The sequence below is a fragment of the Chaetura pelagica genome, unplaced genomic scaffold, assembly GCF_000747805.2.
Source record: "Chaetura pelagica isolate M959 unplaced genomic scaffold, ChaPel_1.0 scaffold80, whole genome shotgun sequence".
In the NCBI taxonomy this organism is placed as follows: domain Eukaryota; kingdom Metazoa; phylum Chordata; class Aves; order Apodiformes; family Apodidae; genus Chaetura; species Chaetura pelagica.
Window position 1 is genome coordinate 139,485 of NW_009951946.1, and position 26,256 is coordinate 165,740.

At 42.8% G+C, this 26,256-nt stretch overlaps 1 protein-coding gene across 2 annotated transcripts in view; it reads right to left on the bottom strand.

Moving 5' to 3' along the window:
* Positions 1-3,323: 3,323 nt before the first annotated feature.
* Positions 3,324-26,256, bottom strand: part of PHKA2 (phosphorylase kinase, alpha 2 (liver)) — a 37,870-nt gene continuing 14,937 nt past the window's right edge. Inside the window, exons 15-31 of one of the 2 annotated variants that reach the window (XM_009997111.1) lie at positions 24,497-24,641; positions 23,325-23,403; positions 22,296-22,459; positions 21,530-21,703; positions 20,412-20,500; positions 18,378-18,511; positions 16,149-16,305; positions 14,627-14,706; positions 14,306-14,384; positions 14,065-14,194; positions 12,253-12,354; positions 11,530-11,648; positions 8,827-8,874; positions 7,058-7,225; positions 5,594-5,647; positions 4,029-4,229; positions 3,324-3,497 (exon numbers count right to left, since the gene is read on the bottom strand). In XM_009997111.1, coding sequence (XP_009995413.1) covers positions 3,324-3,497; positions 4,029-4,229; positions 5,594-5,647; positions 7,058-7,225; positions 8,827-8,874; positions 11,530-11,648; positions 12,253-12,354; positions 14,065-14,194; positions 14,306-14,384; positions 14,627-14,706; positions 16,149-16,305; positions 18,378-18,511; positions 20,412-20,500; positions 21,530-21,703; positions 22,296-22,459; positions 23,325-23,403; positions 24,497-24,641 — 2,097 coding nt within the window. The remainder of the gene's footprint in view (positions 3,498-4,028; positions 4,230-5,593; positions 5,648-7,057; positions 7,226-8,826; positions 8,875-11,529; positions 11,649-12,252; positions 12,355-14,064; positions 14,195-14,305; positions 14,385-14,626; positions 14,707-16,148; positions 16,306-18,377; positions 18,512-20,411; positions 20,501-21,529; positions 21,704-22,295; positions 22,460-23,324; positions 23,404-24,496; positions 24,642-26,256) is intronic. The other variant, XM_009997119.1, reaches the window with a different exon arrangement.

A 26,256-nucleotide genomic window follows, 5' to 3' on the forward strand; every position in this document is an offset into this window, starting at 1 on the left:
TGGTGAAGGACAGAAACCAGACAAACTTTGTAATCCAACCATTAAATTTTCCCATTTACTTGTAGGAGCAGTAGGTGAGGGGGATAAATGCTGCTTTTGATCTGTCCAGTTTGCCAAACTCATGTCCTTTGCACAGCAACAAGAAGGAAAAAGTCATGAGGCAGCAAGGAAGGAGGGCACTGGCCTGGAAGGAGCTGGGTAGGGGCCAGCATGTGACATGTGCTCCGAGCTGGACACAGCCAATTATCCTAACCAGCCCTGTTTGCAGGGGTGCCTGGCTGCTCCCAGAGCTGTGCCTGTCCTTCTGTCCCCGCAGCTGCAAACTGCTTAGGGCAGCAGTGCCCCTTGAACTGGAAAGGCCAGGTCCCAGATGGGTCTATTTTAACTCAATGCCCTTATTCCTGAGGCACAGGATGTGTCTGTACCCTTGCTTTTTTTCCTTAAACCAGCTTCCAGAGACTTGGAACTGGTTGTGCCCATATTCTCCTGGCTCCCCTGGGAAGCCTGCCAGCCAAGACAAGCCTCTTGTCAATTAGCTCAGTCCTGCACCAACTGCAAAGTTGTCACCCATTTTCACTGGGGTAACACCCTCACCACCCCAGTGCTGGCTCTGCTTTGCAACAGATTAACACACATGCAGGTGGATCCACAGCAAAGCAGAGGGCCTGTATAAAACTTACTTGTTTAATTATGTTTGCACCGAAATGCAACTCCCCAACTGGATTGGTTCTTCGGTCTGAATAGCCAGCAGCAAGTTGTGGCTGTGCCTGACACGAGTTCCCTCTCTGTTGGTGGTGTGTTTTGGAATCCCACCCTTCACCACCAGCTCCCTAAACTCTTCCAATTACTGCATAAATACTTTACAAGTGCCTGCACTCCATGTGATAATTGTACATGATGACCATAAATATACCATAAGCTGGGTCATACTATGAATTTCATGCCAGAAATTCCAATGACACTACCATTAAAAAGTTAAGGGGTTTCAGATATGTTTTTCTGCAGGCTCCATTGTTTCAGATTTCAATGCAGCTTCATGTAAAACCAACTGCATCACTATTCTTGTTTCTAAAAACAAGATCACACTGGAGGCTTAAAAAAACCCCGTAACAACAAAAAAGATTGAGGGAAAACACTCTTGCCTTTCTCAAAACTGGGATTCAACAAGAAAAGCAAAAATTGCTGCTAGTACTGCCTTTTTGTACGATACTGGATAGAACAAGAAACCATCATACTGGCTCTGCCTGCTCATGCTCTGTACAGTCACATTTGTCTGCTTCAACTAGACAAAGGATTTTACTTGCATTTCCTGGGAAACAAGCTGAGTGATCTCTCACAGGAGATATGAAGAAAGAAAAAACCCGCAATGAAGGCAAACCCCTATAGAATGGGCACCACAACAATAAAATTACTTCTACAACCAGATGCTAATGTATCTGAACCATCCTTTATACTAGTCCCTTAACAGGCCCACAGTTTTCACGGTGGTTAACACAGCACGTGCCTGTTCCAGAGCATCCAGTCCACGGGCTCCTGGGCCCTTGGGATGCCAAACTCTCCTCGTTTCTGAAAAAAACATGAAATCACCTCCTAAGGCCTCCCACAGCTTTGTTCTCTTGAGCCAGCATCCAGAAGTTGTGACAGCAGCAGTGACTGTAGAAGGGCAGCAGGAGTGGCACTGCCATGGGGAGTGTAGCCTCCCTGGGGCCATGGGTGCTGGCAACTGAGACCAGTTTACTTCACTCCTTTCATCAAGGCATTTCAGAAACCTGTATAAAACTGGAACCAAAAACCTCATTCTCAAAGGCACCACGTACTACTGTTACAGAAAAAAAATATTTTAAAATCCTATAATAACCGCAGAGTTGTATTTTCAAAGAGTGGAGGGTGGGTGATCTCACAGAAATACACTTACCAGGCCTAACAGCACAGAAAAGACTTATCATTGCAGCTCACAGCTGCTGTTTTCCTCTCTACCTGTCAAGGCAGAGCTGCTGCGATCTGCCCTGCAGGCACTGCAGCAGCGCCAGCACATCCCAGAGCCATGGGAGAGGCTAAAGCTGCAGCCGCTTTCCTAACCAGCAGGATGCCTGCTTGGCTGGGGGCAAAATCAGCCGGCACAAGGAACGCTGCAGCTGGTGCCTGGGGAAACAAGCAGGGTTTTCCCTTTAAGAGGCAGCCTACCCCTGTTTTCCATGTGAATGGCCACGGAGCCATTTCCCCGCAGGACACACCTATTCTCCTTGCAGCAGCTCCCAGCTGCTGCAGAAACTGTTTCCCAGTGGAGACACTAACCTGGGAGTTGCCTGAAGGGAGGCAGTTGCCTGAAAACAGCCCATCCCTAACTGCATGTGACAAGTGCAACTTTACATTAAAAAGAGAAGGAAAAAAAAAAAGGGAAAGAAAAAAAAAATATATATGGGGGTGGGGGGGAGAAGGAGGAAACATCAAAGCCTTCCATAAACTGACGCTGTGGTAGAAGGGTGGCAATTTATGCCATTCAACTCTGAGGCTATTTGCAAGGCAAAGGATCAGGAGACTTGGAAAGGGTGTTTGAGTGGATGAGGTTTATCTTGCTCCATTCAGAGAAAAGGATTACAGGCATAAAACTGGAGAAGCTGGAGTCTTGAGATTTTGCCTCTGAAGCCTGGGGGCTGCAGGGAAGGAAGCTATTTTGTTCAGATTAAAGAGAGATGCAGCTTCCTGAGAGAGGCTATCATCTCACATTAGTGGGTATTGTAAGACATTTGTCTCTGCTGGTGCTAGCCCTGCACTGACTACATGCAAATGAGATGAGAATCAGGATGAACGTGTATTAGAAATATCACTCAGTTATTTCAAGTTATTCCTACTCCTCCAAATTACATTTCCCTGGATGTTTCACACTGTGCATTAGTGATTCACAATGATGTACATTTACACACAGCAGGAGAAAAATTAATGAATTCCATCACTTCCTTAATTTGGGAGACTTTATCCCTGAGGTACAGCTCCCTGGTTTTATTATGCCTTTTGATCTCCACAGAGTAATCTGTCTTCCCCTTGGCAGAACTGTACAATTCTTGCAAATTTATTATGAATTACATCTACGCACCTTGGGCAGAAAAAAAGCCTCATTATTTATTATTTCTCACACTCCCTTAAAACCAGGCCAAATTCCACCCACCTGTCCCCTGCAGGTAGGTGGGCACGTAACATGGCAAGTGCAAAACGCTGAGGCAGCGCAGGGCACACACACATGCAGCAGCTAAACAAGAGGTTCATAACAGGGAAAAGGGGAAAAGGGGCCTCTTGAGCCTTCCCTGCCACACGGTGGCATCGCTTTACTGCATCGCACAGCCTGTGCTAGGCAGGAAATCATGTAAATAAACAACGATGGCTTTTGTCAGGTACGTCATGGTGCCATAGGCCCCGCTCGGGGCACTGTCATAAAAAAAGTGGCAAATCCCTGTGGCTGCGTCTTTCTCCAAGATACTGCCAGTGGCCCCGAATGATTTCTGAAAAGACAGAAGCAAAGAAGTACAGGAAGTTAGGCGTGCAGGCTTTTTTTTTTATGATTATTGGAAAAAATCCTGCCACATGATGATTTTGCATTTGCGCTGAATACTGACAGCAATTCTCCTTTCCCTCATGAAAACCTTCATCAGGATTATGATGGGACCCACATGACTTAGCTGGATTCGTACAAGTAAATGAGGAATATGTAACTTCATGGATTTTTGTCCTTTGGGGAGAACGAGTGGGATTACTCAAATATTGGTAATTCTAATGCCTTGGTAAAGCAAAACTTCCTACTACCCACCTACTTTTTAGCTCGTTAGCCACTACAGTTTTATTCCCTCTAAATCTCCCACAATGCTTACATTAGTTTTCCAGATACATTTCCAGAAGATACTTAAGTACTTGATTTGGTCTGTCTTTGCAGGAAAAAGAATAAAGATAAGCTCAAGCTCATCACACATATTCAAAAAGGAGCAGGGGACAATTTTCACTTAAAGAGGCTTCCCACCACTGCCCTTTGAACTCACCAGCTCCTGCAGAAACAGGTCATTGGCCATGTGCAAGATTCGATCCACGTGGATGATGCCCCCGATGCTGTTCACCTCAATGTCAGAGAGGAAAGTGAGAACAAGAATAGCTTCCACCAAGAGCTGCCTGTACTCAGGCTGGGGAACGTGGTTCAGCACTGACTCCACGTGCACAGCGAACTTGATTTCACACGGGGTCATCTGCCCAATTTGAGGGAAAACAGAAAGGAAAACTGACAATTCCAAAAGACTATCTCCCTGCACCTTGCAAGCACTTAAAACATATGCTCCTCTCAGCACACGGGGGTAGCCTGACAGAAGCAAACAAAGTGTTTGTGCGGCTTTAGCACTTGAGAGAAACTTTTGGTGTCGCTGGGCCCTGATCCCGCCAACAGTTACGCAACTTCCAGCAGGCTGCTCCAGCCCTGCAACCCATCACACACACATTTGTGTTACACACAGCTGCTGATGCTTAGCTGGCAAATTAACCCTTTGCTCCTCATGCTGCATCATCCTCCTACACTCTGCCTTGTACCTTTTGCGCATCACAGGTTAGTTGCGAAGCCAAAATTACTGTCAGGTTTTAAAAATAACCACCTGCTTAGTGTGAATGCTCCTCCACACAGAGACACAGCTATACTGTTTGTAGAGCAGCCTGTTTTGCACTGGCATAGCTGTATGGATGTTATGTGAAAGGCTGCTGCCTTAGGAGGTTTGTGCTTATTTTGTTTGATTCCTTTAAAGAGCAAAATTAGATACTGTCTAGGTTTGACAAGCTACAAGTATAAGCATGTTTATCTACACAATAGGAATAAATAAAGCTCTCTATTCTGGGGGGGGAAAAAAAAAAAGAAGGTTTAAATTTGGCAGAAAAATCCAGCTCTTTTTTTCAGCTGTTATCACTGTCCCCCAGAAGGAAAAGAAGGCAGAGACAAACCTGAGGGAACCAGACAGGATAACCTTCTCAGGCACACAAGCACCTCTCTTGGCCAATAGACTGCTGTTCACAAGAGCTGGCTTAAGAGATGTGAATTCAAAAATTGCCAGAGTGACTACCCAAATAAGACAACCCAAATAAGACAGAAAATGTAAGGAAACATTATGGATTTAAAGAGTCAAAGCTTTGGTTAGAAACAATCATCCCTAATTGGTATTTACTTTTGAGACTGTGATGCCAAAATACACTGTCTGCTGTTGTGGCACATTAAAAAACAAGTGGCAAGCAACGTGTCTGCTTCATTCCAACAAAGCTGTGCTGCCCCTCACCTCACCCAAGGGATGCCATCAGCCACCCTCTTTTAAGCAGTGTTCCATGGGTGCATGGGTCAGTGTAGGCATGTGGAGGGCAGGCTCAGCAAAGGGGAAATCCTGTCTCGAAGCTGCTCCCAGACCTGCCTGGCAGGAACACACTGCACAGCCCCAGGGAAGCTGGTGCAGGGGCTGGGGCAAGGTCCAGATCTTCTAACCTTAAAATCAAAGACCTGCAACAGCAACCCACTACATTTTACACTTTCAAAAAACACATTCAGTCATGGGGAGAGAAAATTCTTGGCATTTTACTGTACCTCTCTGGTGGTTGAAGAAGGAAGGACGTACCCATCAATGGACAGACCATGGCACTGAAACAACAACGTAATACAAAAGAATTATGTTGGAATTCTGTAGGAGGAAACAGTTAAGTGTGCAGATCCAGGGCACCACAATTCCAGGATGTCAGTATGTTGTGGTGCTGTTTGGACATGGGCAACCAACAGTGGGGGAGAGGTGGTGTTAGAAATACCAAGTGATATACAAAAAAAGGGTGACAAAACCTAAATGGTGAGAAGGCAGGCTAAGGAATGGGTACCAGAAGTACAAAAAAGCACCAATAAGAAGAGAGAGATTTTATGAATAGTCCAAACAGAGTTCAATAATTATATACTGAAGACAACTTCAATAAGCACAACTGATTTTCACAGCCAGAAAGCCTTTCAAATACTCCCAGGTATTATGATAGGTCAGGACAGAAGTGACACTCCCTATACTGAAAGATCTCATTAGTAAATAGCCATAAGGCCTAATGTGACTCGTCTTGGCTGACATCAACACCAGCAGCTTCAGCCTAAGTGATTTTAGAACAAAGAAAATCAACACGAGCCGGTGGTGCACATTTTCCCAACTGCGAAGGCATGAACAGCTCAGTGCTGCAAGGTGCCAAACACTGGATTTCATCCAGCAAAGCAGAAGAACCAGTGCATAATAACTTTGAAATGAGTAAAAATTCATTATGTGCCTCTCCTCCTTCCTGGAGAGCTGCTTCAACACATTTCCATCTCTCAAACTCCCAGGTGCTGGCAAGGACTTACTTTTGGTTTAAAAACAAAACAAACCAAAATGTTCCAAATACCATGAAGCTCAGAAGAGCCAGCAAGAGATCTCAAGACATTTTGGAAGAGTCTGTGCAGTCTCCTACTTCATTCCTTGCAGCCTTTCTGAACTGCACCGTGGTGCTCCTCAGTGGCACTTACTGCAGCTTGCACTGGGCCATGGGCAATTCAAACAGTGGTGGGACAGAATGAGTCAGCCAAAATTCAGTGCCAGAAATGGTTCTGGAGAAAAATACACTTTCAAACAAACATGTGAACTTCTCTTAATGGAGTCCTTTTTATGTTCAAGAGACACACCCCCACTAACTGCTCTAGTTTCCACTGGTTTTCCAGCTGAAGACTAACATCAGCTCCTGGCAAGCCACTGCCTCTGGACCACCTCCCCAAGTTGCCATACATCTTGGAATCACAGAATCACAGAATGGCTTAGGTCGGAAGGGGTCTTAAAGATCATCTACTTCCAATCTCCCTGCATGGGCAGGGACACCTCCCACTTGACCAGGTTGCTCAGGCCCCATCCAACCTGGTGTTGAGCACTGCCAGGGAGGGGACTGCCACAACTTCTCTGGGCAACTGTGCCAGTGTCTCACCACCCTAATAGTGAAGAATTTCCTCATAAATGCTTGCTTGCTTCCTTCCTTCCCTCCACAGCTGTCACCTTACCTTCTGGAGAATTTTCCACACTTTCTCATAAAAGCCAACAGGAACTCTGTTGATAGCACCATCGAGCCTTCTTCTGCGCAGCCACTGTCCTTTGCGGTCACCCCAGCTCGTGCTTCCACTGGAGCCAGTAGGGGAAGTACTAGTGGGAGAGGATGGAGTACTGCTCCTCTGTAAGAAACATTAAAGCCTCCGTTAGCTGCTTTCTACTACTCCAAGTGCTACTCCTGGTGAATGCACAATTCTGTTATGATGCTACCTCAGAACCAGGGTAAAAATACAGGCCATGATGTCATACAAGATGATGGAGCAGGATTGGTCCCTTTCTCTCCCCTTCACAACAACCATGAAGTTTCACCAGTTCTCCAGTTGTTTCTCAACAAAACAGGCAAGCAGATCAACAAGGCATAACCCAGTCAACTTCACTGTTTGGTTCAACACAAGGCATGACTTTTAACAAGCATGAGCCAGCTGCCAGGGCAGTGTCAGTGGTGTGCAAGATTTTGGGATTTACAGCTAGGTCTGATTCACTTGGACTTCGGGCTCAGGGTCAGAAGAGTCCAAGAGTCCAGCAAGGGAGGTGCTCCGTGCAAAAGAAGCTCCATTAAAATAAGTAGACTTAATGGGGTCATAAAATCATCTTGCCTGCCTCTCTGTAAGTATCAGCCTTATTTCCTTTATTGTCACTACTGCTCTATTATTTTACTCCACCAGACTTGGGAGTCTAAATTAGGCCACAAATCATCATCCAAGTGGTGGCACTGCTACCAAATTCTCGCTCCCATTTCCACACATGCAGTCTGCCTACTTTTTGCATTCCTGAAGACTGTGATCTTCTGATTCCTCATTCCTTTTTGCACACCTATTACTTTCAGCCCAGAAAGGACTTCACTGAGCCCCATCTCAAACCCCATCATCTCTGAGTAAGAAATTGCCTGAGCAAAGTACAGAGAAAGGCAGAAAATAAGACCAGAAACTGTACGTTTGCAAAAGATAGGTTGAGAGAAGCAAAGATCTCACTGAACAATTCTGTGCACTTGAATCAAACACACAGTTGAATCCTGCCTTTCTGCACTGGTATGAGGGCAGCTATCTGGCAGCTGGCAGGCTGGTGGTGCTTCACAGTGGTGTATTCAGGCCACCTGGAAGGTGTGCCATCAACAGCCAGTCTGCAGATGCAGAGAGCCATGAATCAGGAACATCAGTTTAAAGTGCACACATAGCTGCAGGCTTTCCATCTCTTCATGACAGATTTGGAGCCTCAGACTTAACTTTTAAATTGTTCAGGTTTCTGTTGGTAAAATACTTGCATTATTTTCCTTCTTAACAGTGAAAGCTTAAGAAGAGCTACAGTTCTCTGTCCTGAAATAAGATGACTGCCCATGCCCATAACCCCCCACCTCAGCAACCTGAAGCTGTTCTGGGTTCATTAATGTCCATAGATTGCCAGCATTTATCAATGCTACACTACTTTTAATTACTGATGACACCTGTAACATAATCCACCATCAAGTAGCCACATCTGCTATAGTGCTTTATCTGCCACAATTGCTTAAGCTTCAGAAGAACTAAGTGGATCTAAACGCAAGACTTAACTTCTATTAAAAAGATTACTAATGAGAATTAGTTTGCAGTGAAGATGAACAACACAAAGAGGTAGTGTTTGAACACAAGTTTTTACACAGAAGCCACAGGAGGTGTCTAGAGCCAAGACTCTTGCACACAGACACACAGGGTGATGAGCAGGTGCAGAGCTGCAGACAGTGCTTTACCGTGGAAGCGAACATGCTGCTGGACATGGAGTGGCCCTCATGAAAGAACTACAAAACAAAAACAGACACCAACACATCAGACAGACAGCCATGACAGAACAGAGCACAAACAAGGTTAAGTAATCCATTCATGCAAAGACAAGGGACACCAAATAAGTTCAGGTACTCAGGGGAAAAGTGTGACAGACTGTGGCCTCTTCCAGTGCTGTATTTCAGCTGACTTCAGGGCAGCTGCTGCTGATTCTGAGGGTCATCACAGAACACATGCTGTCATGCCAGGAGCCTGCTTGGTTGTGGTGGAGCCCCAAGCTGCCCACATCATCCACTGAGCTCCAAGCATGGCCAGTACAAACCACCACAGTTGAAGACACATGCAAAAGTCTCCCTGTGACTCAGGGCTTGGGAAAAAAGCCCAAGTTCCCCACTACCATTCCACATTAATTGCAATCCCAGCTACCTCTCCCTGCACAAGAAGGTCATCTTGCTGCAGAAAATCTGTGGGCTGCCAACTGGGTGGGCAGTGCTAAGCAAACAGCTGCCAGGCAAAATTTTTGCTGAATTATGGATGCAGCACCTCACACTTACAGCACTTTTCTGTAACTGCCCACCTCAAGCTTTGCCTCCTAATTAAGTATTAATGGTTCAGACCCCAGCAAAGGTCTGATGTTTAGACTCAAAGAACAACAGCAGCAAACCAAAGAATCATAGAATCATTGGGGCTGGAACGGACCTCTGAAGATCATTGAGTCCAACCCCCCTGCTGCAGCAGGAACACCCAGGGCAGATGATATAGGAACACATCCAAATGGGTCTTGAAAGTCTCCAGAGAAGGAGACTCCACAAGCTCTCTGGGCAGCCTGTTCCCGTGCTCCATCACCCTCACAGCAAAGTTTTTCTGCAGTCATTCAACACCTGAGGTCTGGTGCAAAGAGATGTTAGTACAAACACTTGAAATGTTCCTTGTAAGACAAAGTTGATTCTCCCCCACCCTCTGCCAAAATGACATGAAATTAGTGTCTAGTGATTTGTTCAGAAAATGCAGTGAGACGTGGCAGGAAGAAGCATGAGTGGAAAGGTGGGGATAACAAAAATAAAACCATCCAGCAGCCTCCTCAACCAAATGTCAGGTTTCCACCTAATGCAGAAAGCAACCCAGGAATTCAGGACTGGGGGTCCAACCTCAACAAACCTCCCAGTGCTTCAGCTCAGGCCCACCTCTGCATTTAAAACAAAATCCTGCTGCCACCTAGTGCCTGGAGAGGCCCTGGAATCAGACCTGCACCTCAGGACTGCGAGCCCTGCTCAGCCTGAACCCCCAGAGCAGCTTGGGGGCCGCTGGAACATGAGCAACAGCATCTTGGGGCGCAGCCGCCACCTGGCGCGGGCAGGGGGGCAGCTCCAGCACAGGCTCCAGGCGTGTCCTGGGCTTCCCAGCCTCATCCCATCCCACCAGGGAGCATTCAGCTGATCTTCACTGCCACCATCAAACGCTCTGTGCCAAGACTGTGCAGGGATGCCATGCCTTTCTGGAGGCTTACCGTGCAAATAAATCTGCTTTGTACAAAAGAAAATCTCCTCAGAAAGTTACAGAAATGGCCTCAGACTAAATAAGTCAGGCTTGACAAGGTCTCCAAATAGAGTATTTGTCAAGTGAGTTTCTCATATAGGATCACAGCATGGTTTGGATGGAAGGCATTTTTATAGATCATCTAGTTCCACCCCCTGCATGGGCAGGGACACCTCCCACGAGACCAGGTTGCTCAAAGCTCCATCCAACCTGGCCTTGAGCACTTTCGGGGGGGGAGCAGCCACAACTTCCCTGGCTAACCTGTGCCAGTGCCTCACCACCCTCCCTGTACAAAACTTCATTATGTCCAGTCCAAAACTACCCTCTTTAAATCCACTGCCCCTTGTCCTGTCATAATAAGCTTTGGCAAGAAGACTCTCTCCACCTTTCTTCTAATTCCCCTTTGTATACTGAAAGACCTCAATAAGGTCTCCCTGGAGCCTTCTCTTCTCCAGGCTGAGCAATCCAGACTGAACAATATGAAGCTATTTATTCTTATAAACGTATTTCACTAGAGCACTCATCTAGAGAAAAAGAAAATTACTAATGGAAAAGTTAAAAAAGAGAGATCAAATAACTTAAACCATCAGTCACATTAATTCAGGGTATTTTGGACGTATTTTCTAGGTTATCTTTCCATATGCTTAGTTGCTCTGTATTCTAGCAGTAATTATCCTCCATTCCTGAAGAAACAAAACAGGAAGAAAATAAACCAAGATTTCTCTTCCAAGTGTATCTTTTCCAAAAGGCATGTGGACTACATTGGAAGCAACTTGTGCAGAGTATAAAAATGAACACAGTTTACATGAAAGATTCCCTTGTACATCTGACTTTCCTTAGCTAAAGATTATTAAAGAGCTGATGCCATGAATACATTAGTTTGTTAAAGTTCTTCTATATGCAGCATGTGAAACAAGAACAAAAAGGGAAGTACATTTTTGGAGTAAACATCCCTTTACTGCTTGCTATTTAGTGATCAGCTTTAAATCAATGGATCTTTGGAAATTTCTGTCATTTACCAAGTATCTACTTGGCATTAAACATGGCAAGTCTCCTACAATTAGCATACAAAAATCTAACATAACACATACCAGAACAGCTGCATTTTCTGATGAGCATTGACAGAAAACCCTCACCTGCTTCATTTCACTCTTCAATTTAGTAATACCACTTCTTTCTGTTTTGGTTGCTCCAGAATGCCCCATTTCATGAATAGAAATTGCAGGGCTAGATGAAGAGGAATCTACAGGTCGCACTAAAAGAAGCAAATGCACATTTTTAAAATTCCAAGGGGTAGAAAACCAGATGAAACTTAATATAGAAGTTAAAGATAAAAGCATATCCTTCCACAAGTGTACCATGCTCTTAGTGTCAGCATCCTTTCAAATCATGTCAATAGTTCAAAACTGACTGCATCAAGTCAGGGGCCAAGATCCATACTTGGATATTGGGAATTGATTTTCCAAAACACTGAGCAATCGCAGCTTCAAAAGACATGAGAGTTGCAATGAGACACCTGAAGTGCCTGTTGGAAATATCTTATCATCACAAACATGCTCCTTAAAGGCAGGTTAGATATGCCCTTTTTATGGTCTTCATTCTGGTCATAGAAAACTTCTTAATTGTAAAAGTTTGCCTTCGTATCATTGAAAATTCCATACAAACATTTCAGTGCAGGACAGCTTCCATTGTATGTGTTTTGTTTATTCCACAGCACACATACACGGCCATCCATGATTAATACATCACCTATACCTCTATTTTATGTGCCAAGAGAGTAGATTCCTACTTAGAAGAAAATCTAACCTTACATTTATAGTACTCACTTAACATACACAAGTACCCAAGTGACAACTTACAGCTTCTTTCCACACCAAACTCTTTTCCACTGAGAATATGGTGTAGGAGATTTTTCATATCAAATGGACTTAGATTCATCAAACTCTCTGAAGCTTCTTCACCTAGTTAAAATAAACCAAAACCAACAAAAAAGACAAACATCACTATAGATTGCTTTATAGGTTGTTTTCCTAACTGAACTGCTGACTGAATGAAGTTCAGACACAATTCCCTTGTGTCCCTTCCTTTAAAAAATGTTAGTATGTAGCGTCACATTTCAAAGAAAATACATTTCAAGACTAAACAACAAACACTGCATGGAAATAACCCTATTTGCATTAGTGACAAACGTGCTGCACCTTGTGCAAAATGTCACTGAAGCTGATGGAGGAGCAGTTGCTCCTTTGTAGAGCAAGATCTCCTGGAAAGGCATTATGGCCATTTCCCAACAGCAGATGACATACAGATCCGAATTACAGAGCCAGAGGTATCTCATAGAGAAATGCACACATGTGGAGAGCTTGTGGTTTATTAGATTAAAGGATCACGCTTGCAAATGAGAGGGAAGCAGTACATACACATACACAAGCACAGGTGTGTGCACAGGCAAATCTCCCATAGGAAAACACGGAAAAGGCAGCCAGGAAGCTGGGGGCAGAGTACAAAGCAGCTGGTGTTTAAGGTTAAGGATTAACAAAAGGGACCCCAGGAAAGAAAGGCTTTGCACTATGAAAAAAGCAGCTTCTGCTATTCAGCTACAAATCTGGGGGAAACAGGGCTTTCTGTGCACTCTTCATAAGAAACAGAATTACCCCAGAAAATAACTTGGCTCCTTTTGTCAACTTCTCCTGAGGTAGAAACCTGCCACTCCCCAGTGGTAGCCACTTGGGTTGGTCAGAAAGCAGCAGCATCCAAGATGGGCTCCATCTAACCAACTACCACGGACCCCCACTTCACTCCAGGAGGGAGGAAATACACTTGGTTTGTTATCACCTTTAGGGTATGCTAGGATATTAGAAACAGTAACAAGAGCTAAACCACAAAAATATGGCCCATTTCATACCCCTAAGTGTTAGCAGTGGACTATGTATTTGTCACATTCACTTTTCATGACTGCTCTTTGCTAGAATTCTGACCACTTTAAATTTCACTGATGTGGAATATTCTTCAGGGATTTTTCAGATTTCTCTTCAGTCATGATTTCTCTCTGGTTTCACTTTTATCTTCCAAAATGAGTTTTAAAGTATTTTTTGCCTAGCACCACTTGTTTGTTACTTAATTCTTGTTTTACTCTATGTATTTTATTTATATGCAATGTCTTGGGAGTCCAGTGAGAATTTTTTTACTCACCTCCTGACAAAGTAACATACTAATACAGCTAAAATCTAAACAGTAAATATTTTTCAACTAATCACATTCCAGGAGAGAAGGTTTACATACAGAAGAAGTTCAGAAGTTACTCTGAATAAAAATTACCAGAACCATGAATTAAGGCTCAAATATTCAAAAGAGTTCAGATCTACTGTCCTAACTCTCATTAGTGGCATTGGGTTCCTAAATGCACACACGTGATTTGATGTCCTGTACTTTAACTCCTACTGAAACTCTGGGGACTTAAGTATTTAATATCCCCCACAGTTTGAACAACTGGAGGATGGTGGGGGGGTAGGAATCTTTCATTAAGTCAAAAAGAGAAGTTATTTTCAAACTTAGTAACTGCATGATGAATGAAGAAGTTAACAAAAGGATTTAACAGATATAAATGAAAAATGAACCACTGGAGTGAAGCAGAAATAACACCGTAAGTACCCTTGTGGTAAAACTGCTCTTACCTGAGCACTTCAGACTCCGAGCCAGCTCAGTGGCCATCACCTGAATGATGAGACCGATGCGGAGCCTGAGCATCTCCACAAAAAGACTGGGCTGTGACCGGACATACATGGCCAGGTACATAATTATTTCCTGTAAGGACAAATCCAGGAGGGCACCCATTCAGAGTGGGTCACCTTGGTTCCCCCAGCCACAGAGCAAACGCTGGCACCACACTGGCCGCAGGTGTCAGAACCTGCCTACCTGTGTCAGGACTGCAATACTGATGTCTTGGCCGCTTGCTTCATAAATAAGATCTGCGAGTTCTTCTGGTGGCAGTGGGCTGCAAGGAGGCAAACCAGTGAGCAAGGACTCAGGCACTTGCCATTAGCTTCTTGAACGAGAACTGGAACCAAGCCACCCAGAAACAACTTTGCACCACAAGGATGCCTATGTTTCTGCCTGGGCGGCTGCAATTCCTTCTGAAGGTGAGGAATACGTTTCAAAACAAGTAGCAGCAGAACAGTACCAGCAGGAAGCTGAAGAGCAGGCTGCTTTGGTAACCGAGGCAGAGCTTCAACTTACGTGGTAATGATTTTCTCCCGAGGTTCTGGTGGCAGGCCCACTGTTAGTTGCTTGTGGTGCGACAGAAGGTGCGTGCATGCCTATCAAAATGCAACAGAAAGCAGGAGACCTTTCTCTGAGTCATGTGGAAGTGATACAACTTCTAATTCCCCCAAAATAGGCATTTCTTTAGTAATTTTGAAGTGCATTTCTATTAATTGCCAGATGTAGACTCAGAAAAATGCTGTTAACTAGTTGGCAAAGGTCCCCTGAGGTCAACAGGGCTTCGAGAATCTGTCCAGGCTGAAAGTCTGCTTCCCCTCTCTGTGAAATCAGCAACGTCATGATTAGAGACTCCAGTGAGGATGACAGATCAATAAAGGACTTTATCCTTTATCATAATATAAACATTTGTTATTTATTTAAGACAAAAACCATCATGAATCAATGAAAAACTTAGCATATCAAAATATCTCTTAAAAATATAGCTTAAATAAACATGTCTCTTAAAAAATACAGAACATACTGCATTACATTCCTAAATTAGCCCCTTTGATACATTCTGAAATTGATGCTTTCTCCAGTGTTTTACTCTTTTATATCAACCTCCTTTCAAAAGTGGGTGTTGAGTTTGAGCATCCCGAATCAAAGATCTCACAGAGCAATGTTCCTCTGATTTTCAGCAGTCAATTTTCTCTCTCTTAATGTGCAACAGAACACATCATCTCTACTCTCTTCCCTCCCTGTTTGGTGTCAGTATCTTTGCAACTGAACATACACAGCTTTGTGTGAGCATGTCTGTACTGCTTGTCCTTCATGTCTTGAGGATGGAAAAGGTTGGGCTTAATGAAGTACCATGCAGGGCAATTACAACATATTGCTCCCTGCAGATATGACTGTCACTAAAATAGGGCATCCTAGGTGTGACAGTCAAAGCTTTGAAAATGGCCAGGAATGAGAGAGAGAGCTCTGCAGAAATACACAGATGCAAGTAGGAAATTAAACAAATACTTTAGAGTGTTTGAGAGGAAACATTTTTGTAATGCTCAAAATCAAATCTGTACCCTTACAGTTTATCTTTCTTGTTACCATGACATAGTCACAGCTATCTTAATGCCTCCATGTATCCACATACGCTCACAGGGAAGACTGCCTGCCCAATGGCACAGGTATTGTCAGGTCATGTTTTAACATCATTTCTATCATCATGACAAGTGTTCATGCTATCACAACAGCAACAGACAATTAGCAAGGACAACTACTTCAAAGCACAGAAATAAGTCTCTTTGTTTAAGAGAGATGAGATTAAGCCTTCACAATTGTTTACAGTGTGACATTCTCAGTCGATACCAACATTTGCACATTTTGCAGTAGAGATGAAAGGTAAAGATGTTGTAATAAGATTTTAGATCAGAAAAGCAACCAATAGTTTACATGTGAACTAGGACCAGAAGAAGGCCAGCACCAGCCTCACTGACAAACTAGCAGTTTTATCTCTTATTCCCAGGCAGGCAACTGAACCGGCATTATTTATATTTCGTACCTCAGCCAGGACTTCTACTCTCTTTTTGAGTATGCCAGAAATATAACGGATCAAGCCCCACTCTTGATTGAGGCCTGCCTTTCTGTAGAGCTCATTGAGTAGGCAATGAACAGTGACACCACACTGTCCATCCAGCTCCGTGTCCCAGTCAGCACCTCTGCCAGAAAAGAGACAGAAGGTAATTTTCATCAGCTAAAACACTAGGCTGCTTAACCTTACCACACAACGAGCAGCTGGATTTGGATTAAATTGATCCTTTTGGTGAAAGACTTCAGAAGAACAAAGCACATGTAGGCCTTCAGTGGAGATTAGTCATGTGTACACAAACCCTCTTGAGCAGGTCAAGGAAGGTGATTCTCCCCCTCTACTCTGCTCTAAAGAGACCCCACCTGGAGTACTGTGTCCAGTTCTGGAGCTCTCAACATAAGAAGGACATGAAGCTGCTGCAGAAGGCCCACAGGGGGGCCACAAAGATGATCCGAGGGCTGGAGCACCTCTCCTATGAAGACAGGCTGAGAGAGTTGGGGCTGTTCAGCCTTGAGAAGAGAAGGCTCAGACGAAATCATATAGCAGCCTTCTAGTATCTGAAGGGGGCCTATAGGAAATGTGGAGGGACTTTTTACAAGGTATGTAATGAGAAGACAAGAGGTAATGGATTAAAACTGGAAGAGGGGAACTTTAGGTTAGACATTATGAGGAAATTCTTCACTATGAGGGTATTGAGACACTGAATAGGTCGCCCAGAGAAATTGTGGATGTCCCATCCCTGGAAGTGTTCATGGCCAGGTCGGATGGGGCTTTGAGAAACCTGGGCTAGTGGGGGATGTCCCTGCTGATGCAGGGGGGTTGGAACTAGGTTATCTTTAAGGTCCCTTCCAACCCAACCCATTCTATGATTCTATGATACCAGAAACTGTCATATTAACTTGAGCACTCGCTTAACCATGAGCCTGTGACTTCAAAGCAATCACCAAAGGGACTTCCCACCAGCCTTTAAATTGAGCATGCACAGAGTTTGCTGGAGGAGTGCTCCATGTGGTGCTTTTTCAGAGCACAATCCAGCAATGTCTTCAGTACTGCTGAAGACTGCACCTGAAGATGCAGTCTTGCTCTACTAGTGTTTTGCTCTGCCTCTTTCTTAGCTAGTAACTAAGCTTCCATGCTGCTTATGCCATTACTGAAAAAGCAAAGGAGATTTCTGTTCCTTTCCTGGTTTTCAAACTCACTGCATTATGACTTCTTGTTAACAATATTCTGAGGTGTCACAGAATGACCTTCCCACTCCTGTAGGGGAACAGAGTCCACCAGAAGTACACCTGCCTATTCAACAGAGACTCCCAAGTGAAACAAGTCCAGCACAGGAAATTAAGGGTGTTAAATGCTTTTAAGCAACAAAATTATGGTTTTTTTCAGGATTTCCTTTGTTCTTTAAGGGAGGCTGCAAAACATTCTGCTTTAGAAAATAAGATCAAAGAAGAGATCCTCACAGGAGAAAGACTAAAATAGAAAAAAATACAATGTCTGTAGCAGTAAGGAATAGCATCTGTGATTAACACATGCTCGTCTTTGCACCTAAAGCCAATGTCTTGCCAGATTTCAGCAGTATTCCCTGCACAGGTAAAAAAAGCCCAATAAATGCACTCTACAAGATTATTCCATTGGTTTGTATTTGCATTTTTTTCCCCATCAAACCTACTAAATGAGCTGTTGATTACCAACCCCAGCAGCTAAGTTAGACTGCTTCCAAGTATGTCTTGAAGAGCACTGAGTTTTAGCCAGGGATGATGCACTTAAGCATGCAGAGGGATGAGAGGAAAAAACAGTGACTACTCATTAAAACTGCATTTTGCTTTTAGTTAGAAAATAAAATAGGTAGTTTAATTCCACTTCTCTTCTTGTATATAAAAATCATACCAAATCTTTGTGAACTTTGTGAACAGATTGCCACAAATACAGCAAGGTGCTGCATTTCACTTGTTTACTTTGGAGCTGGTATGTATGTATATATTTGCAGTTGTGTGCCAATCAACTCTGAAACTGGCATAAGCATTTTATGTATCCAAATTATTTATGTAATCAAGCAAACTGAAAATATTCCTGTTAAAACACGAAACATTCTAACTCCTTCCTCCAAACATAATCCTTAACAGTGAAAAGCTTTTGCACAGCAATACGCAGAGAGTTGTGACTAACTATAAACATGCTGACATTTATACTCAGATAACTCACTTTAGTATATGCAAGATATATAAAATATCTGCTTGATCATGGAGCGTTGGGCATTCCTTCAGCTGCTCAACAAGTTTCCTGCAATCCAAATCACCATGAGCATCTTTAGGTAAATGCATAACATTTTCACAGTCCTGATAACAAAGACAGATGAAAAATAAAAGAAATTATCTTGAAAAAGAAGCGCATCAAATTCAAACTGTAACCTCTCATTAAAAAATACAACAGACAAGCAACATAACTCTGCCCCTGAAATACAGACATGTCATGTAGTTCTTGTCAGACTACTGCAGACATAAAAAGCAGACTTGTCAGAGGAAACTCAACAACCAGGATGGAACATTGTCTCTAGTTTCAGTTCAGTCAACAAGGAAAGAAATTGTGTTGACGCTAACCTGTATATATGTGGTGATTTATGAATTGAGATTTTGCCATTATAAATCTTCCAAATTCCTGAAAATAACACGTTAACTAATCACAGAATCTTAGAGGTTGGAAGGGACCTCGAAAGATCATCCAGTCCAACCCCCCTGCCAGAGCAGGATCACCCAGAGCACATCACACAGGAATGTGTCCAGGTGGGTTTTGAATGTCTCCAGAGGAGACTCTATAATGTCTCTGGACAGCCTGTCCCAGTACTCTGTCACCCTCACAGTAAAGTTTTTCCTCACATTTATGTGGAACCTCCTATGCTCCAATTTGCACCCATTGCCCCTTGTTCTGTCACTGGACATCACTGAAAAAAGCCTTGCTCCATCCTCCTGACACTCGCCCTTAACATATTTGTAAACATTGATGAGGTCACCCCTCAGTCTCCTTTTCCCCAAGCTAAAGAGACCCAGCTCCCTCAGCCTTTCCTCATAAGGGAGATGTTCCACTCCATTCATCATCTCTGTGGCTCTGTGCTGGACTCTTTCAAGCAGTTCCCTGTCCTTGAACTGAGGGGCCCAGAACTAGACACAATACTCCAGATGCGGCCTCACCAAGGCAGAACAGAGGGGGAGGAGAACCTCTCTTGACCTACTAACCACACCCTTTCTAATGCACCCCAGGATGCCATTGGCCTTCTTGGCCACCAGGGCACCTTGCTGGCTCATGGTCATCCTCCTGTCCACCAGGACCCCCAGGTTCCTTTCACCTACACTACTCTCCAGCAGGTCAGCCCCCAGCCTGTACTGGTACATGGGGTTGTTCTTCCCCAGATGCAAGACTCTACACTTGTCCTTGTTGAATTTCATCAAGTTTCTCCCTGCCCATCTCTCCAGCCTGTCCAGGTCTCACTGAATGGCAGCACAGCCTTCTGGTGTGTCAGCCACTCCTCCCAGTTCAGTGTCATCAGCAAACTTGCTGAGGGTACATTCTGTTCTCCCATCCAGGTCGTTGATGAAAATATTGAATAGTACCGGTCCCAGTACCGACCCCTGAAGGACTCCACTAGTCACTAATCAGATGTTCCAATCCTGTGGTGAGTTCCTGGATGAAGAGTTTTGTCTAATAAACCATTCAGCAATTTATATGGTTCTAAAATACCATTTCTACAGAGTCTGCAGAGCAGAACCCTTCAGGAGGCTGGATACAAACTCCTGCAACCATTCTCAGCAGCTGATACCAAGACAAAACAAGTGCCCAGCTCAACCCCATCTTCGTGCCTTGTAGTGGGATATGGCTGGTGCCTTAAGGACACCTATCCTTTCACACACTCCCCTCCTGCCAAGACATTACTATAAGTAGCGTTTATTGGAGAACATCTTTAAGGGCTATGAACATCCCATCCTTAAGCACCTGTTATATTATTTCTGTTTGGCACACACAATTAAAATTTTTTCCACTTGACAATGTCTATGTAACCAGAAAACCTTCACCCAACCAAAAAAAAAATTTCAAAATGAAGGACTAGCTACCCAGTGCCTTGGACAGAATGGCTTATCTGTGAAGGAAAATGGGAACTAGCTCAGGGTTTGGCTAGGAAACACAGGAAAGGCCACAGTATTGGGCCCTAAAAATACAAACAGCATAGAAATTCCCACAGCTGACCTTTGTTTCAAAGAAATGGGGATTATCAACGAGATTCAGAGATTTCCGGTGAGTGTTCAGAACTTTAGTGGGAAGAGTCATGGACACAGCTGGAAAACAAAGCCACCAGAAGTCAATTTCAGTAACATGAAAATTGAAAACACCTACATGAAGCAACTATACTAAATAAAAACAGAAATACCTCTAAGAGTCAAATAAAGGCAGCACTTCTGAGATGCTGTGTGTGGAACTTGGAAACGCTCTGAATCCTACCTCCTTGCAAGCTTCCTCCAACAGCTTCTGTAATCAGCATGTCAAAGGCTCAGGTGCTACAGCTCAACTGATACCTCTCATGACAGCCCACGCCTCAGAAATCTTATAGCCCAACAACCAGACCCTGCTAAGCGTTTTAAACATTTTAAGAGGAAGTATGGGGGGAACATGGTCTAACTGGGAAGATCCCATAATTAAAGAGATAACAGTAAATACAGGCTAATGTTCTGTTAACTTCATGTTGAATTTGCAGAGAATTAGATGATGAGGTGTATGAAAGATGGGAGAAAATACTACCAGAAAAAGCTTTAAAGTTATTAATATACATTGAAATCAAGGGAAGTGTTCCCTTAACCAAGGCATTGAATACAACATGCCTACATATAAAACACTGCATGTGTTGGAATATATTCACAAATTCAAAGCATTATTTTGGTGTAAATCAGTGTATTAGAGATCTAGCATAGTTAGGAACATTCTTCCTTCTCCATTTGTTCTTACAAATTTATGAAGTACATGTGCATATTTGTGTTTTCTGGCATTGACACGTTTCATTTAACGACAACTTTATTAAAATAAGAAAGTCCATTTTGTCTGCCTTTGCTTACACAAAGATCAAAAAAATGAATTCACTGACCCAGGTTCTAAAGTTCTATCCAACTGAGAAGCTGCACCTGTTTCTGTAACATTAACTTTGATTAAATGTTACATTTCCTAACAGGCTATCTCTGTATGCCAAGATATGGGATACTGTGGGAACAACTGCAGGAACAACTTCAGACTCATTTCTTGATTGAACTTTACCCTTGTAGCACCCAAAACAGGTTTTCTGTTATTATCACTAAATAAACAATAGGAAGAAATACCTGGAACCTCCAAGCCCTTTGTCTTGGCCATTATTGACAGTATCTCTTTTGTGGAATGACTTGCACTGAACACAGGTGCTTGGTTTGCAGTTTTTGAAGTTGGAGGCAGGTATGACTGCAGTGCCGTACTCTGCAGGACATCATTTATATACTGATCCAGCTCATCCTGGCTTTCTAGTGTGACATACATAAAAGAAAAGGTTTATTAAAGGTAAACACCTTATTTATCAGTTCTTTCTTTTTCAAACACACCACTTGATTCTTGCTTATACAGAAGAGCACACAAAAAATGCAAGAATATCATAAGCACAATATTTTTAAGATGAATAAATTAGAAAGAAAAAAAGAGCATCCGTTTTTGACACTTTGAAAACAGTTTCATTAAGAAATAGTTTTTCCCTCTGAAAGTAAACAAAAGGGTTTTTATCTTGTTCATAGTCCACAGATCAGCTCTTCCACAGAAACCCCTATGACTTCTCAGAGTCTCTTTCTATCTCTAGCCTCTTCCACATACCCTCTTGCCCCCATCTGCTTTCAGACTCTGCTTTACTGCAGCAGTTACTGGTCAGCACCATGCTACAAACGTGGGAAGAATATGCACAAATTCTCTCTCCAAATGAGGTAATGCATGTATTGTTCTCAGACTGATGCATTGGAAACTGCAATGACTACCAGGTGTGCACAAAGTAGATTCTGCATTGTACGTAAACACAGGCTTTGCTGGTAGAACTTGACAGGAAAAAAATCTGAAGTGAAAAAGCCCTACCTTTTTCACAGAAATCTGCTGAATAGCCTCCATATTCACTGTCAGGACTATCACGGCCTTCATCAGGGTCATCAAACAGTTTTACATCAGAGTCTGGATCCAGGAAGCTCAAATGTGTATGAGAGGAGGTGGTAAGAAATTCTGATAGCTTGCCTATTTTCACCCTGCCAACAGGAAAGCATGCCAAGAGAATTAACATCCACCATTTTGATACTGATTAATGTTCACTGAGCTTTCAACAACTTCTGCGACATTTATGAGACCTACTGTCAAATCCATTTTTGGTAACTACAAAGCAGCAGATAACTGATAATACAAATGCAAAACACTAGGTGCCAATCCAGCTGGGTACTTACTGCTCTAGCTTCTAAATGGCTTTAAATGTTCAAAGGTCATGGAAACAGTTACAGATCTAACTCAAAGCCTAATTAAACAGAATGTTGTACATTTATATGAAGAGAGACCTAAACTCCATGGACAAGGCATAAGAGACTGAGGCTGAGAAGTTCCCATGAACAGCAGGTTTTTTTCACAGAATTGCAGTGCTGCCAGAAAATATAAACCACGTTTGATTGTCAGAGGAAGACACTGACTGAGAGAGGGCAAAAGCAGGAGAATAAGGAGGTATTGGTGGCATCATGCTAAGTTGCTTTTATATGTAGATGAAGGAAGCTTTCAAGTACAACACACACCTCATGCTTAAAACATGTACAATTAACTGTGAAAGATAATTATTTCTTAAAAAGAAAAGCCAAGACCAAGTTTGTATCTTTCCAAATGCCTGATAATTCGGTTTTGCTTCTCCATTAATGGCAGTCAGAGATGGCACGTCTCTTTGGAGGCAAATCTTTCCCCTTGCATCCTAGGTCCAGCTAACATCTGATTGTCACGTAATAACTAAAGCTGAACCTTCTCTCTGTGCAGAGTTCCAGTACAAGATATATGCACTATCCTAGTTCACAACTGAGGCATGTATAGGATTTAATTTAAAAAATCATGGAGAGAATATTTTGGGGGTTCTGACATTACCTTGCACCTCCAAAATAACCATCTTCTAATTTTCTTATGGTGGCAAGAACTGCTGGGTGAATGTCAGTACCATCATCAACTAAAAAAGAATAATGGGAGACCTGATGCTTACCAACACATTCTTAAATTATCATGTCCAAATAAAGTGTATTACTGGGTGTTCTTTACAAAGTAAATCAGACATTTAAAACAGAATCCACAATTGCTATCATCACTAGCTTATTCAAAAAACCCCAAACAAGCAAACAAAAACCAACCCCAAGACAAGTTCCAAAGGGATTTCTCAAGACAAAAACCAACCCACTCAAGACAAGTTTCAAAGGAATTTCTATCAAAGTTCTTTGGATAGAAATCATACGGAGATGATGGGGAGATGCAAGGATATAAAGGGGGAGTAAAACCAAAATGAAATACTACCATGTAATCCAAATTGAGCATATACTTGTTTCCTGCCTTTGCTGAGTTAGCATTGATGTTCTTCACAATAGCTACTACACACTCTGCTTTTGATTTGTGCTGGAAATGGTGCTGATAATACAGGGATGTTTTAGTTATTGCTGAGCTTACAGAGAGCCACGGTCTTTTCTGCTTCTCACACCACCCCACCAGTGAGGAGGCTGGGGTTGCACGAGAAGTTGAGAGGACCTATGGCCAGGACAGCTGACCCAAACTGACCAAAGGGTATCCCATGCCATATGATATCATGATCAGCATATAAAGCTGGGGAAAGAAGAAGCAAGGGGAGGACATGCAGAGTGCTGGTGTTTGTCTTCCCAAGTTACCATTACATGTGATGGAGCCTGGATTTCCTGGGGATGGCTGAACACTTGCCTGCTTGTGCAAAGTGGTGAATTAATTCCTTCTCTTGCTTTGCTGCATGTGTGGCTTTTGCTTTACCTACTAAACTGTCTTCATCTCAACCCAAGAGCTTTCTCAGTTTTACCTTTCCAATTCTCTCTGCCATCCCACTGTGGGAGAGTGAGCAAGCAGCTGGGTGATACTCAGTTGCTGGCTGGGGTTAAACCATGACAATTTGAGAAAGTTAAACTGCACTTTTAATGTTAAAACTCAGATGTTGAAACAGTCATGCCACCTGTCTACTCTCAAACCGGCTTCCATTCTACTCCCCTGCAGGAATCTAGTCTGCTTGAAACAGTGAAGATCAAGCTTACCAAGCATTGTGTGGGTGATAGGAAACGTCAGGGTTGGTCTCCCTGTCATCCTCCAACAAGAAGTGAGATAAGCCAGCTCTGTCTTGAGCATCTCCACGATCATCTGATTGTCTAGAGCCAGATAGAAGTGATGCTGATCAGTAAACTAGAGAACAGAGAAATACCGCATATGAGTAGCTGGCCATACAAGCCTTATTTTTTCCCATTTCCTCCCTTAAATCATTCATAAAAGCCATAGGGGCTATTCTTGATGACAACACAAACTGAATGAATTAACCTAAAAAAGATCTGCAACTGTGAAAAAGAAATCCATGCTTGTGCAGAGTTCTTACACTTGTAGGCTGACCATGAAAGAAGTAAGCCATGCAAATTAAAAATAGAGAATCACACCCATGAAGTAGAATCTTCCCAATGATGAGTTACAGACTATGATCTGAAAGACAGAAGTACTCTAAACGTGAAAGAAAAAACTAACAATAGCAATAAAAACAACCAACATGCTTAAGTGCATGCTGGGGACTGGAAACTATTAACTCTATCTCTTGGGAACAATCTGAAAGTCGTGCAGAAAACAGAAACCTTGACAGAAAAATGGTACATTAAATGTACAATGGTAAAGTGTGCTGTTCCCACTATAGAGGAAAGCCAAGAACCACAGCAAGAGACTATTATGGCTACTTCAGGAGCTGGAAACCAAAAAAGCCAGACAAACAATGGGAAGTATGTCAAAGAAGCCACAACAAAAATTAAGGAAACACATAAGCCTTGGGGAGGGGTGGAAAAAGGAGGCTGGAATATAAAATAAACATCAATTAGTAAGACACATAATGGTCAGGGAGAAAACATCTTGTAAATGCATCAGAAGTAGTAGGAAAATACAGAAACTGTAGGTCTGTTCAGAAAAAAAGAAAGGAGATAGAAATAAATTACATAGAAAAGCTCAAGCACCTAGTGGTGCTTTTACTGACAGAAGAAAAACAGTGAATTATGACCTATGATAGGAGTCCAGCCTGAGTATGAGAAGAAAAGATTAAAGGGAACTTATATTCAAACTAGCAAAGTCCAGAGAAATTACTTCACGGAACTTCAGGAACTACCTAAAACAATCCCTGAACCACTCTCAGTTAGTTTCAACAACTCAGGAAGAACAGAGACAAGAAACACATTAACGGTCTTTAAAAAGAAAGAGCCAGGATAACATAGACCAGTCAAGCCAAATTCAGTGCCTGAAAGCACAGGAAAGCAAAGCCAATTTGAGGCTAAGATAATTATATCTTAGCCTCAAAATATATCAAAATGATACAGCAAGATGGCCAAACAGTCATATCAAAACCAAATCTCAGCAGACCAGCCCAGTTTTCTTCTTTGGGAGCAACTAGGCAACTAGGTATAAGAAAATGGCTACATCTATCAACTTCCACAAATTTTCACACTATTGAGCTGAAAAAAAAAGCATCTTAGAACTGCTTGAAAAATTCTTCTCAAAAGGTAGCTATTAACCTTTTTTTCAGACTGAGAGGGTATCTAAATGGAGTCAGCTATTGCCCCACACCTAATCAATGTTTTCATTAGAGAACAGGATGAAACACAAACTACAAAACCACAAAATTCGTGGACATTACTCAAGATCAACACAGATGAGTTAACTGCTAACCTTAGGAAGGTGAAATTAAACATTAATTCCTAAAGACAAGTAAGGGGCAATGACTGGCTACGAAATACAACGGAAACTGCTACGGAGGTTTTATTCTAACTTGGAA